Source organism: Ochotona curzoniae, unplaced genomic scaffold (assembly GCF_017591425.1).
Source record: "Ochotona curzoniae isolate NIBS_2020 unplaced genomic scaffold, NIBS_Ocur_1.0 contig_54, whole genome shotgun sequence".
NCBI classification, from domain to species: domain Eukaryota; kingdom Metazoa; phylum Chordata; class Mammalia; order Lagomorpha; family Ochotonidae; genus Ochotona; species Ochotona curzoniae.
This window is the reverse complement of record NW_024466464.1, coordinates 744,638-759,309: the sequence shown is the minus strand read 5'-3', so window position 1 is coordinate 759,309 and position 14,672 is coordinate 744,638. Positions and strand designations below refer to the sequence as shown.

Below are 14,672 nucleotides of genomic sequence, written 5' to 3'. Positions count from 1 at the left end.
AGCTGAGCAGCTGTGCCCAAGACCACAGGGCTACAGCGGTTACCACTCACTGTGGCCGAGGCCTTCCAGAAGTCTGCAGCCAGGTGAGAACCAACAGCCCAGGCACTGTGAGCTGCATGCCACGGGCGAGAATGGCCCGGGACACTGCGAGCTGCATGCCACGGGCGAGAACGGCCCGGGCACTGTGAGCTGCATGCCACGGGCGAGAACGGCCCGGGCACTGTGAGCTGCATGCCACGGGCGAGAACGGCCCGGGACACTGCGAGCTGCATGCGGCTACGGGCAAGAACGGCCCGGGCACTGTGAGCTGCATGCTACGGGCGAGAACGGCCCGGGCACTGTGAGCTGCATGCTACGGGCGAGAACGGCCCGGGCACTGTGAGCTGCATGCTACAGGCGAGAACGGCCCGGGACACTGCGAGCTGCATGCGGCTACGGGCAAGAACAGAGCACTGTGAGCTGCATGCTACGGGCGAGAACGGCCGGGCACTGTGAGCTGCATGCTACAGGCGAGAACGGCCCGGGCACTGTGAGCTGCATGCCACGGGCGAGAACGGCCCGGGCACTGTGAGCTGCATGCCACGGGCGAGAACGGCCCGGGCACTGTGAGCTGCATGCTACGGGCGAGAACGGCCCGGGACACTGCGAGCTGCATGCGGCTACGGGCAAGAACGGCCAGGCAACCCCGGCGGCCCCACCAGCTGTGCTTACCTTGAAGTCTATCTCTGGGTCCTTGCAGCAGGACACACAGTTTGCAATTAACACGATTAATATAATCAAACTGCACACAGACAGGATCACAAAAGACGAGGGGACTTCTGCAGCAGAGGCCTCCCCTGCGAAGAGAAGAAGAGAGCATCAGACGTGCACCCATCCCCACCCACACTCACGGCTGGGCATCGGCTTCACCCTGCCCTCCACGGCAGCGGCAGCGGGTGGAGTCGGCCACACGGCTACGGTACTGCTGATGACCAGCCCAGGACGGGGAAGTAACTGAGACGATCTCAGCTTTGCAGAAGAGCTGTGAAAACCCAGCTCCTATACACTCTCACCCAGCCCCAAGGCTCGGTCCCCACCTGACCTGACCACGGTGCAGTACCGAAACATCGCTGGGAACAATGGCACAACGCTGAGCTTGAAATTTTTGAAAGGAAGGAAGGAAGAAGACAGAGTCAACCTCTCTCTCTCTCTCTCTCTCTCTCTCTCTCTCTCTCACACACACACACACCCCTCCCACCCATGTTTCATTCCCCAAATGCCCCAAGAGTTGGAGCTAGGCCAGGAACTCAATACCCATCTCCCACAGGGTGGAAGGGACCCAACTACTTGAGTGACCAGTAGCTGCTTCCCAGGATGGCCTGAGAGCAGAGCCAGGGCCAGGACTCGGCCCGAGGTGCGGTAACACTGGACGTGGGCATCTCAACCACCGCCAAGATGCCACCTCTGACAGGAAACCACTAACGGGACTCCGGGCTTTATGGGGACTGGTCCCGTTTTCCCCACCAAATCCAGGAGTCAAGCCAGCCCAGCAGCGCTGCAACTCCATTCCTCTCGCCCCTCCATCCTCTGACCGGGTCTCAGCAAGAGCCTGGCAACACACTCCTGCCTCTGGGTGGCGTTTTATCCAGGTTACACTGAACTTACAGACACTGCAAAGAATCTAGAATCTTCATGGGGGTGAGGAGCCCCTCGTTCCCGGGCAGTTGCCAGGGAGGCGAACTCTGCCCATGTGACTGTACTGGACTCCCTGTGTCTAAACCAGCTCCGCGCCTCAAGAGAGACTGGCAAAGCCCAGCACGCACCCAGGAGAGGGATGGCTCACAGCTTACAGACACACGTTAAAAACACAACTGACGCGTAAACACTGAGGGCGAAGCAGACTCCCGGTTCCCCTCAAAGTTTTGCATGCAACTTTCACATCAGTCAGTGCACCTTGCGCAGGCAGCTAACGCTGAGGTGTTAACATCCACGTGACGCCTGCTGCGCTTATGCAGGACGTTGTTCTAAGGAGCATTCTGCTTGTTTTCTCAGTCGCTCTGTGGTTACAGACACACGGATGTTCACCCTTGGGGTGACAGCCCAGGGAACCCCTTCAAGCTGAGGGTGAGCTCCCCTGGCTGCACCCCTCCACTCTGCTCCTGCACCCCAGGAAGCCTCTTACAAAGACCCCGCAGGGCCTGGCCGCAGCTGTACTGAGGGAGCCTGCTCACGCCCCCACCCCCTGCCAAAAAGACAATTCTTTAAAAATATGCAGCAGATACTGAATGAGAGTCCCAGGACCTGAAGTCTGTCCCTGTTCCCCCAGTGCGGCGGTGGCTCCTGCTACGCTAACTCCACTCCACACCTACATCCTGCACGCACACCAGAACGCAGCAGGTCCGCCGAGGCAACACCCCTGGATTTCAGGCGTGCCCTACATTCGAAGCCAAGCCGGTCTCACCAGCAGCATTCCTTCTTCAGGGGCCAGTCTTATCTGAGATTTGATTAAAACAACAAAAGCCGCCCAGTATCAAGTTGCCCCTCTGAGGTCAGGGCCGGAGAAACAAGAGGGGCAGGGCCGTGCCAGGGCCAGGCGCAGGACCCTTCCGCAGCCCCCCATTTCGGCCACCCTCACCAAGGGCTTCATGTCATTATGCGCCCGGCTGCCGCGTTGGCAGGGAAGGCAGCACAGCCCCCTGGGGCTGACATCCACCGGCTGTCTCCTCTTTTCTCACCCACGACTTTCGGCCTCTGACACTCCGCACTGACTGTAAGGCTGGACAGGGACACCCTGATTCACGACTTTGTCCTCTGTGAGTCACCAGGCAGGCCCGGGAAGGCCGCCCCGCGTACTCCAGGTCCTGCCCTCCGCCCGCCCTGCTGCAGCTGCAGGAGCCCTCGGCTCTCCGGACTCGGCCTGCCTCCACAAGGACCCTGCCCAGCCAACCTCAGCGTCTGACAGGCCCATTAGACGCCCCCACAAATCAGCGCCTGAGAGGTCTGCGGGCAGCCACAAGTACACATTTTCACAGTTAGTGCCTCTAAGAGGTATTTCACTTGCTATATTTTTTCTTTTGATCAGCCCAAAGCCCTGTGCTTCTAAAAACCCTCTATAAAGGAAGGAAACACTCCAGCAAGATGAGCAAGTCAGATCTACGCTGGGCGTCGCGGCTGGGACAGGCCTGCACAAACCACAGAGAGGAAGTAACTTCTAGAGGCACAAAACCACAACTGAAACCCCCACAGCCCGGGCACAAACCGCACCCCGAGCAGGGGTAGTTTCCCTTCCACCTCAGCAGAACCACCTGGGCCAGAGCGGCACTCAGCCGAGGGCAGCATCAGTAATGATGGGAGTGACATTGTGCACTTAGGCAGCGCTCCGATTACCAGCCTCGCACAGGGATAATGAGAGGTCTGCGGCGATCGCACGCTTCCCGAGACACGGATTAAAAGCTACCTGGCACCCCTCCAGTCCACTGGGTGAACCTTCATTTACCGGCTCTCAAAGCATGCTAATAGCTATCCAGCACTTGGTTTAATAAGCAGAAAAGCTGAGAAAGCCCCGGACATAGGCACGCATTACCTGCCTTAGACACGGCTCATTTGGGGCCGCGGTTTCTCGGCGATGACTCAGAGCGAGGCGGGAGCACTACCTATGATTCCATCCACCCTAAACCCCACCCAGGGGCCTGACTCAGGGCACCCAGCCCCTCACAAGGTACTCCGGCACCTCTGTAATTAAACAAATGAGGTATCTGTGAACCCACACTGGGGAGAAATTAAAAATACTCCAAGGGGCACGGATAAAAGGAAAGGATGAGCCACAAAATGCCAGGTCTGCTTTTGTTGTTCCTGCCTGAGTGCGCGACTGGGAATTCCCTTACTGCCTGGTTTCCCAAGGGCTCAAGCCTTGGAGAAGAGCAGACTGCCAGTGTTTCGGGCTGCGCCGGCCAGCAGCATTCTCCGGCTGACCGTCTGTGACACCACCGTGCACTCAGGCGCCCATCACCTGGTGTGCCAATGACCTTCAGTGTGCCGTATCACTGGGCTCCCTCCACCAGTCTGCTGCAAGCAGGCCTGAGAGGTTTGCCCTCGGGCTCCACGAGAGGACATAATTTCCCAATGTAACCACCAGCTCCACTTCCTATCTTCTGAACCAACCCCCTCCCCAAGAGCCTTCTGAAAGGCCTCAGGCAGCAGAGCTGCCTTCTCCACCTTAGCAAACAAGTGGCCCATTGTCCAACTGTGAACTTTGGTCTCCGTCTGAGCCATGGGTCCTTGGAGAGCACAGCCTAGGCTAGGGATGGGCAAACCAGCGCAGCCAAGACCCTGCCCGGTTGGCTGCATAATCTGCATCTTAGGGACAGCTAAGAATTTATATTCTTAAAATAGCTGTTTACAAACAAAAAACTACCTCATGTCATGGGAAGTTCACACACACATCATGTGGGCCAGGACAGGCCATCATGGGCACAGGGATCACTCCTGTGTCCAAGTGAGGCCCAGGAACCAGTGTGTCAGACAGCACCACAGAACGCAAGCCCTGTAGAAACCTGCCGCGCCGGAGGGGAGTGTGGAGAGAGCGGACGGAGAGGGGAGGGACAGGTCCGACGGTGGAAGACACCATTTAAAAGTATGACATCACGGAGACAAGTGGAAATCTGCACACTGAGTAAGTGGCCACATTATAGAAGAACGGTTCACTTCTTGGTAGAGGGATGGTGGTATGTGGTCCTTACCTTTTAGAGACAGCAACCTACGGAGCAATGCCTGGAATCTGGGGGTGGAGGTGGAGGGGAGGGTGAGGCTAGGGCCACAGCCTCCATCCAGCCAGCACATCCTGTTCTCTGCTTGATAAATAAGGTGCGTTTGGAGCCCATCACACTCTCAGCTTCCCCGGCTACTGCGGGGACAAGGCTGTGGTCCAGGGGAAGGGCTCAGCAGGGTGAGGGGAGTTGGTGCAGGCTCCTCTCCCTGCTTCTGGAAGGCTGTGGTCCTTTTCTCCACATCTGCACCCGCAAAGTAACAAGGGTCACACCAACATGGGGAGGGGAGTGTCGCCCTAACGACCTCATTCCATCGCTGCAGAAACCAGGGCACGAGCTGAGGTCCCAAGGGTTAGGACTTCACAGGGAATTGGAGGAGAGACATAATTCAATCGCCCCTCAGAACTGTTAAGTGAAAAGGAGGAAAAAGAGAGAGCGGAATGCAGAGAGGGAAGTGGGGGGCTGGGGACCGGGGAGAGGGACCCCTGCACACCAGGCCCACCCAGGCTTGCAGTCTCCTTTACCGGCCTGCCCCAGCACCCCAACCTCAGCTCTCACCGCTCTCCCCTGCTGCCTTCCACCAGGAGGCCTTCCGCCGCGGGCACTCACCTGCTCCCGTCTCACATGCTCCTCTATTAGGAAACTGCCTTACACGGACACGGACACGGACACACACACACACACACACACACACACACACACACACACCCCAGTCCGCCTGATCCCAGTCGGACCCCAACGTGGAAGCCACCCTTGGGAGCGCCTGCCCTTGACTGCTGTCACTCGGAACCTCCCCATCTCAGAGGTGCTGAGTGCATATTCAGAGGCCCACCTGTCTCCCCCAAGGGCCCACAGGCCAAGCAGGGCAGTGACCCGGCTGCCCAGCTGACTTGAGAGCTGCTCAGTGCCTGGCCTTCTTGAAGATGAGGCGAGGCAGGGGAGGAAAGCGAGGAGGTAAAAGGGCCAGAGATGGCAACTAAGGGGGCTGAGCAGGGAGAGCAGGGAGAGCAGGGCGGCAGGGTGAGGGACAGAAGCTCAGCTCCACGGTCAGCCCCAGCAGCCAGGGTCACACAGGACAGCAAGCACGGGTCCTCAGCAGCTCCAGGCACAGGGCCGAGGCTCACACACACACTGGCTCGCTCGCTCGCTCCCACATGGCACCACTCCTCTCTGGCCTGCTGATGGCCCCCTCAGGCCACAGGGTCCATCAGCACTGGCAGAGGTGGCTCCCAGGTCCTCTTCTCAGCGGAGCCCCGGGGGCCAGACTGAGGAGCGTGTGCCTCTGGTGGGGCAAGGCCTTGGGCTCCCACTCTCACAGCGAACGGCTGGTTGCTTCTGCCGCACGTGAACTTGGTGTGGCTCCGCTAGGACCCCACAGACAGAACGGCACGCTAGCGGCTGGAGCAGGTGCCATGTTTTCTCGCAATCTGCACCTAGAGACCGAGGTGCTGCAGGCCTGGCTGCCCTCAGCCCTCTCCCAGGCCTGCACACTGCCTGGTGCGCGCGTGCCTTCCCTGTGGGCACATACACGGCCCTGCCATGTCCCGAATCTCCCCTCCTACAAGGATCTGTGGCCTCATTCTTACTCCCTGTTGTGAAAGCCTCCCCTCCCGATCCGTCACAGGGCTGGGCTGGGACAGACCCCAGGGTGTGGGAACGGGAAAGAACTGTCCGATTGGGCCCAGCACAATAGCCTGGAGGTTAAATCCTAGCTTTGCATGCGCCAGGATCCCAGACAGGCACTGGTTTGGTTCATATCCCAGCTGTTCCACTTCCCTTCCAGCTCCCTGCCTGTGGCCTGGGAAAGCAGTCAAGGACAGCCCAAGCCTTGGGACCCTGCACAAGTGTGGGAAGAAGCTCCTGGCTCCTGGCTTCGAATCGGCTCAGCTCTGGCCATTGCAGCCACATGTTGAGTGAACCAACAGATGGAAGATCATTCTCTGTCTCTCCTCTCTGTAAATCTGACTTTCCAATAAAAACAAATAAATCTTAAAAAAAAAAAAAAGTGTGTGTGTGGGGGGGGGGCGGTGTGATAGCGTAGTGGTTAAAGTCCTCGCCTTGAACACACCGGGATCCCACATGGGCACTGGTTCTAATCCCGGCAGTTCCACTTCCCATCCAGCTCCCTGCTTGTGGCCTGGGAAAGCAGCCAAGAACGGCCCAAAGCCTTGGGACCCTGCACCCATATGGGAGACCTGAAAGAGCTCCTGGCTTGAGATTGGCTCAGCTCCAGCCATTGCGGCAGCTGGAGGAGTGAACCATCGGGTGGAAGATCTTCCTCTCTGTCCCTCCTCATCTCTGTATATCCACCTTTCCAATAAAAATAAATAAATCTTAAAAAAAAAGAAAGAAAACGACGAACTATCCCATCATCAGAGTGGGTATGAAACCAGGGCATGGCATAGCACACCTCTCTTCCGTGTGTCGCCAACTGCCAACTTCAGCAAGCCACAGAGGCACCTGACCCCGCCCACCTCAGCAAACCACAGAACCACGTGACCTCGCCCACTTCAGCAAACCCACAGAACCACGTGACCCCACCCACCTCAGCAAGCCCACAGAAGAACCACCTGACCAGACCCCCATGCCTGCTGAAGAAGTAAAACTGTGGGAGACCACGCTGATGAATGCAGGAACCTCAGTGCATCTGAGGGAAGCTAAGATGGAACCTTCCAAAGCAGCCCCAAAGCCAAGCAAACCCCTAAAAGACACACTCGTCTGAGAGGCAGAGAAGCAGGGATCGCCAGTGGGCCCGACAGGACGGCCTGGCCCAGGCCAAGTCAGGACTGACAGAAGCCCAACACACCCAGGTGTGCATCGCCAGAACCTGAGCCAGGACTTGGATGTGGGCACGCTTTATCCTAAGCACTACACCAAGTGCCCACTGCACCTTGGCTGTGTTTTAAAGCAGCTTAGATCCAGTCAGCAGCTCTCCCACGTGTAGCATCGCTCCGAGGACTCTGCATCCCAGAGGCTAGTAAAACGAACTGTCATCTCACTGGGGCCAACGCTTGGGAACCACACACACACCACACAGTTCGACGTGACATCTGCTAAGTATAAGCCCACCATGCACACGGAATCTGAAGTCACTCCATGCTTCCTTTGTCCTAACACAACAATGCGTCTATTTAGGACAACCCAGAGTCTCCCTAATGCCCTCCAACGTTAGACAAGAAGAGGAAGTGAAACACAGCACTAAATATACTCGGCCGCATAGAGCAGCAGGCAGCCCACGGCGCAGCTCACTGCTCGCTCAGACTCCACAAAGACCCTTCTGCCCTGTGTGCACATCTCAGCCAGCGCAGAGCTGCTCCGGTCCAGAAAGCGACTGCCAAGGTCAGCCAACCCAACTGCACTTCACACTTACAGGAAGGTTCTATAATTTGAATGCTGACTGATTACTGCGAATGAGATCATTTGACGTGAAACTGCTGGTTTCTCGCACCCTGTTCCATTAAAACCTGTAAGTAAGGGGGCCATTTTGCTCCTGTTTTAAGAGCACCCACAGGAGCAGGTCCATGTGAAAGTGGAGCCACACAGAGAGGAAGAGCCGAGATGGATCTTTCATAGCAGAACGGCCTCAACATGAGAGCTGGGTTAGGCTGCAGCCAGGAGCTTCCCTCTGGCCTTTCACTTCAGCAGCAGGGACCCGACCCTGGGACCAGCCTCTGCGGCCTTCCCCGGCTCCTCAGCAAGCAGCTGGAGTGGAAGGGAAGCAGCTGGGACTCCAACTAGCCTGTCACTCCGAGAAGGATGCTGGCCTTTGAGCAGCAGCTTAACCCCAGACCCCTCGGGGCCTAAACTCCCAGAATCCCAACACAACCTGAAGGTAGGAATGGCTATTAGTCCTATTCCTGAGCAATGGGGATCAGGCCACCCAAGGCCACAGCTGCCCTGTACTGAGGCTCCCTCCCCTCCCAGAGACCGCAGGGTGTGGGGGACAGGCAGCACAGCACCTGGTGGCAGGTGCCTCAGGGAGCAGGGCACAGGTCAAGGAGGACACTCCTACCAGTGGTTTAATCCCCCTCACCCCTTCAGCCAACGGCAAACTTTCGAAAGTCACCTGACACTGGAGAAACTTCCAGCAAGACAATGAATGACCAACACAGACAAAAAGGAACTTGGAGCAAACAGGTGATGCGGGGATTTTTTAATAATCAAAAGGGAACCAAAAAACCCCATCTCTGTGGTTAGTATTTTCAGAACTCATGACATACTACATTCTTTGGAACAGACACTATTTTAAAAAGGGGAGAGGGAAGCCTCTGGCTGTACTAGAAAAACAGGCTGTCACTCGGAACTGAAACCAGCAGTGTCCCCAGGACAGAGGGGGCACTGTCACCTGGTGGAGCTGAGACCAGCAGTGTCCCCAGGAGGACAGACAGACAGAGACCAAAACAGGCAACATGAAATTCACCCAGGAAAATGCACATTCAACTGACAGGAATGTCAGGTGGAAAGAATCAAGAAGAGAAGAAAATCTGCTCCCTCAAAGCTGTGTCGGGGTGTGTGTGTGTGTGTGTGTGTGTGTGTGTGTCGGGGTGTGTGTGTGTGTGTGTGTGTGTGTGTGTAACTTTACAGATCTAAAGCCGATGGCCATCAAATCCTAAAGGGCCCACGGGGAAAGACACTGCTCCACTTCCCATCCAGCTCCCTGCTAATGACCTGGGAGAGCAGCGGAGGACGGCCCAAGTGCGTAGGCCCCTGGGAGACCTGGAAGAAGCGCCTGGCTTCACCAACTATTACTACCATATAGGGAGTGAATCAGGGGATGAAAGATTCCCTCTCTGTTTCTGCAACTCCACCTTTCAAACAAAAATAAATACATAAATATACATATATATTTGTGTATATATATATGTGTACATGTTTGTATATATGTATATTTATTTATGTATACACTATATGTGTGTATATGCGCACGTGGGTGTGTAAACACACATAGTGTATGTACATACACACACACACTATGGAGATGGAGAGAGCCTCCAAAGCTCCCAGGAAGAAAGCAAGGCTGCCCAGAGAAGGACAGCAGCGTCCCCTCTGAGCCTGGGGACCAGGCCCGGCCCGAGGAGCATGGGAAGCAGGGATGTGGACAGCAGCACTCAAAGACGTGGCCACGGCTGTGCTGGCAGGCGGAGGGAGGCACAAAGCAACAGATCCTCGCCCAGGAAGTTGGGTCACCTGTGTCAAGGAGCCTGCGTGTGGGGGCCCTTCTCCATGAGCCCCCCATAACTACTAGCTTCCTAAATGACTGACAACACTGTGACCCACACTGATTTACAGAGCGGGGCCAGGGGAAGGGACGGAGGACCAGGAGCTGGGGGCCACAGGCCAGGAGATGCAACAGCAGCAGGTGGTTTACAAGGGGAAACACAGAGAATCAAATACCCTCAACAACGAGGAATTCCTTCAGAACCACACAGGACGCTTCCCTACTGTGCACACCAGCTGAGGGACACAGGAGATGGGCTGGCGGGGCTGACAGCCACGGGCGAAACGCTGCTGCCCCACACGCCTGCCCAGGCCCGTGCATGGATCCGATGCAGATGCGCAGCTCCCAGCGAGAGCGGCCACCCTGAACTGTCACGGCTGGCACAGACCCGCAGAGCACACCCACCCGCAGTGCCGCGTGTAGCTCTGCTCTCTCAGGGAAGGTTATGAGTTCATGACTTCACTATTCGGAAGTCAGAAATATTTCTGTCACCTCCAATTCAATGGCATTACTTTGTTTTGTGAGTGGGAATTCAACAAGGTGGTGTTACAAACTAAAGGAGCCACACGGGGGCCATGCCTCAGTTCCGGATTGGCTTGATGGTTTCCTTCAGGAACCGACTCTAGGTAGCCGGGTTTCAGTCAGTGAAAGATAAAGAAATGTCACAGAGCAGTGAGGCGGCCAGGTGGTGGCAGGACTGGCAGGCAGGTGGCCAGGTCACCAGGATCTGACTGCACACTCCCCCGGGCTGCTCCTCCAGGAGTGGAGGATCAGCTCTGACGTCCTGAGGTCCACCCAGGGTCCACACGATCTCACGGGTGATCGGGTCTTTTATGAACGTGACCTTCACTTTCCTTAGAGGAAGCCAAGTTATACTGTGAATTTCTGGGTCGTAGCTGCCACGCCACTCCACCTACACTTGCAGGGACTGTGTTGGCGAGCCGGTCACCACCCGTGTCTGGGTGCTGTGTTATAACAGTCTGAGGGGAGAGTCACGGGGGACTCGGATCAGCAGCGCACGGAACCCGGCTGCATCCCTGCAAAGTAGAGTCGCCAAGGAGGCCCACGCTCGACACCCACCACCCGAACGGCCAGAGGACCTGGTCCCGCGTCAAAGGAACTGAGGGCGCTGAGGAAGAATCTGCAATGTGAAAAAATTATTTCCAACTCAGCAGCCAACATATCACAACACATGCTTTTGGCATAAAAAAAAAACTGAGATGACAAGTTTTACACCTGCTAGTTGGTTCAAACAGGCATTTTCTTTTTTTATTTATTTATTTTTATTATATTTTTGACAATCTTTACATAGTTAATTAGGGTCAAAAGGCTCAAGGGCTACAGGAAAGTGGGTAAGATGGTCATTTCCATATTGTTTCCTTCATGTTTAAAGGGGGGTATTAAGGGAGAAGCCCCACCCAATTTCCCACCCTCCCCAGGTCCCGGATGCAGGGCATGCTGAGAGGGTCTTGCTCAAGTGGTTTTGATATTTCAACAGTTATGAATTGCTGTCAGTCTTGCCACTCCTTGCACTATGTGGTCTTTGAAGAATCCACTGGTTGACATAGTTCATCATAGAGTCTCCATTTGCCCAGTATTTCGCTGCCAACCTATAGCTGAGATGGTTGATTGACCTGTTCTGTCTTCTCTCTTTTCTTGATTAGGGTTCTGAATCCAGCATTTCGATTGGGGAGATCTCCAAAGATTGTCTGAGGTGATCCCAGACCAGATTCTTGTATGTACTTGCAAGTACAGGGCCCAGCACAGTCCATCGCCCTGATCAGCTGGTGGTGGCAATTTCTGGGTCGGATCTGTTTCCAGACCTGTCTTCCACTGGAACCAATGGGTGTTGCAGTCCAGCCTGGTGCTGCAAACGGGCATTTTCAATGTGCACCATGGTTGCCAGCTCATTCCCCTCTCTCTTCTGGGTCTGAGATGTCTTAGAGATCCACTTCCCTTAATCAAAGGTTGCCAACTCTAGCCCAGCCAGCACACGTCTGTCTCCCGTGCGGGACAGCAGAGGGCACCGGATGAGCTTTTCCAAATAAAAGTATAACAGCTTCACTTCTAAATAACAACAACTTCTCTCTCAAAAGTGACTACCATGACATAGCAGGTCATTCACTGCCTGTGGTGGCACTGGCATCCCGCAGGGGCACTGGTTCGAGTCCCGGCTGCTCCATTTCCTACCCCGCTCCCTGCTAATGGGCCTGGAAAAGCAGAAGACGGTGCAGATGCCTGGGCCCGTGTGTGTCTCACGTGAGGACTTGAACAAAACTCGTCCCCTGGGCCTTGGCCTGGCCAGCCTCCGGCCGTGATGGCCATGTAAGGAGCGAACCAGCACGTGGAAGACCTCCCTCTATGTCTCGCCTTCTCTGTAAAATGTGCCTCTCAAACAAAAATAAGTTTTAAAAAAATGTTTTTAAATAAATAGGTCTCCCAAAGTAAGATGTTAGTAACATAATACTATACTGGCAGAAAATTAAACCCTGCCAGTCACTGCATGGGCCAGGAACTGGGTCCTCCAACTGCAGCGTGCACACCTGCCCAGGGGCCCTACACCCACCACAGCGAGGTCACTGCTGCCAGCGGCCACTCTGGCCCGGGCTGCATGGGACACCGCCAGCTGGGCATGTCCACGCCACGAGGCCCTCAGCCCCCCAGCATCAGCACCTGACTGTCAGGCTCCCGGCTCACAGCAGTGGCTGGTTATTTATAAAAGCTAAGAGGCTATTCTTCCCACCAAGTCCCAGGAGAGGAGCTGCAGTTGAAAGCACGAGTCTGGCCCAGGACCGCAGGGGAGGGCCGCGGGAGGGACAGGCCCCAGGCTCTCGGGCCTTATGGCCATTGAAAACGCCTTCTGCAGGTGTGCATCCAGAACACCTGTGGTGCAGGAAGCAGGAAAGCAACCCCCCACAGCACCTTCACTATAAATGCAGATTCCGGGCCACCTCTACAACCAAGGCAGCCTGCATTCATGCACCGGCCCCATGCCAGCAGTCCTGTCAGACACTGACAGCCCTACCTTCTCCTGAAGCACTCTCAGCTCCAAAGAACCTGACCAGAATTCACAGCAGCGGGAAGGGGGCAGGTAAAGCAAGATGGACTCTGAATTCCAAAAAGGGTGATGCTGGGACCAGCGTGGTAGCAGGGAAGACCCCGGTCTGTGATGCCAGCAGCCCAGCTGGGCGCAGTGCATGCTGCCAGCTGCTCCACTGCCAGCCCAGCTCCCTCTAATGTGTCCGGGAAAACAGCAGAAGATGGCCAAGTCCTCAGGCCTCAGCACTCACGTGGGAGACGCACACAAGCACCTGGCTCCTGGCTGCAGCCTGGCCCAGCCCCAGATACCGCGGCCATTTGGGGAGAGGACAGAGGTCTGAGCTCTTTCTCTCTGAGAAGCTGATGCTGGTGTGGAACAAGCGTGAAGATTCACTGTGGTGTTCACACCCAGGGAGACGTGGGATTCTGTTTGCTGCCAAACACCAACAAGAAGCTCTGCAGACCGCGCAGGACGGACCCAGGCCCACACATCCCTCCAAAGACCCCTGGAAGAACCATTGCCTGAACCTCGGCCACCTGAGCAGTTGTCTACAAACCCTTTAAACAGTGTCCAGGGTTGCGGTAGCTCCTGGAATAGCCCTGACATCTCACGATGCTGCTCTTAGCACAAACCAAGCCCAACCTCCCATAACTCCAAAAACAGCAGAAACAAGAGGCTCCAGGCTGGCGTCTTGGCACGGCATGCTGATGCCCTGTCCATAGCACCAGCAGCTCATGTGGGCACCAGTTTGTGTCCTGGCTGTTCCACTTTCCACCCAGCTCCCTGCTGTGGCCTGGGCAAGCAGCAGAGGACGGCCCAAAGCCTTGGGACCCTGTACCCGCGTGGGAGACACGGATCTGGCTTCAGATCAGCTCAGCTCTGAGCATCGCAACCATTTGGGGAGTGAACCAGCAGATGAAAGATCTCTCTCCCTCTCTCTCTCCCTCCCCTTCTTCTTCTTTGTAAATCTGCCTTTCCAATACAAACAAAATTTAAAAAGAGAAAATAAGATGCTCCCAGCACCGCCAAAATGGCATCTGCAACACTGACAGACGTGTCACAAAGCTCAAGAGGCGGGGAGGACACACGGGCAGAGCCCTTCCTTTTTCTAGTCACCCCTCAAAAAAGTCCTTTGTCCCCCCAAAACCACTCCAACACCACTTGTGGAAGAAGAGCGAAGCCGTCAGGAAAACATCCCTGTAGCACGTGGCACCTAAGGAGACGACGCCTGAAGGTCCCGCGGGCTCCTGGAGACCACAGCAGGGCAGAGCTGTGAAGAAAACTCCTCTGCAAGTCTAAAACCGACCCAGAGGCAAGCGGTTGCTACATTGTCTTCAAAACTGTAAGCAGCTTCAGTCCAGGGGAAGGCCAGGGCCGGGAGAAGTGCAGTCAGCAGGTTGCGGAGTTCTACAGCTCAAGCGCTGCCCCCCACACACAGGACACGGGTTCTACAGCTCAAGCCCTGGCCCCCACACACACGCAGGACACGGGTTCTATAGCTCAAGCCCTGGCCCCCACACACACGCAGGACACGGGTTCTATAGCTCAAGACCCCCCCCACACACAGGACATGGGTTCTACAGCTCAAGCCCCCCCCACACACACACAGGACGTGGGTTCTACAGCTCAAGCCCTGGCCCCCACACACCAGTGGCTCTTGTCTCACTCC

The 14,672-nt window shown here is 56.0% G+C and overlaps 1 protein-coding gene across 3 annotated transcripts in view; it reads right to left on the bottom strand.

Annotated features, from left to right (window-relative positions):
* LMTK2 (lemur tyrosine kinase 2) overlaps nt 1–14,672 on the bottom strand; it is a 75,991-nt gene that overhangs the window by 53,859 nt on the left and 7,460 nt on the right. For all 3 annotated transcript variants that reach the window (XM_040990014.1, XM_040990015.1, XM_040990013.1), the window contains exon 2: nt 712–836. In XM_040990014.1, the coding sequence (XP_040845948.1) occupies nt 712–836 (125 nt within the window). The remainder of the gene's footprint in view (nt 1–711; nt 837–14,672) is intronic.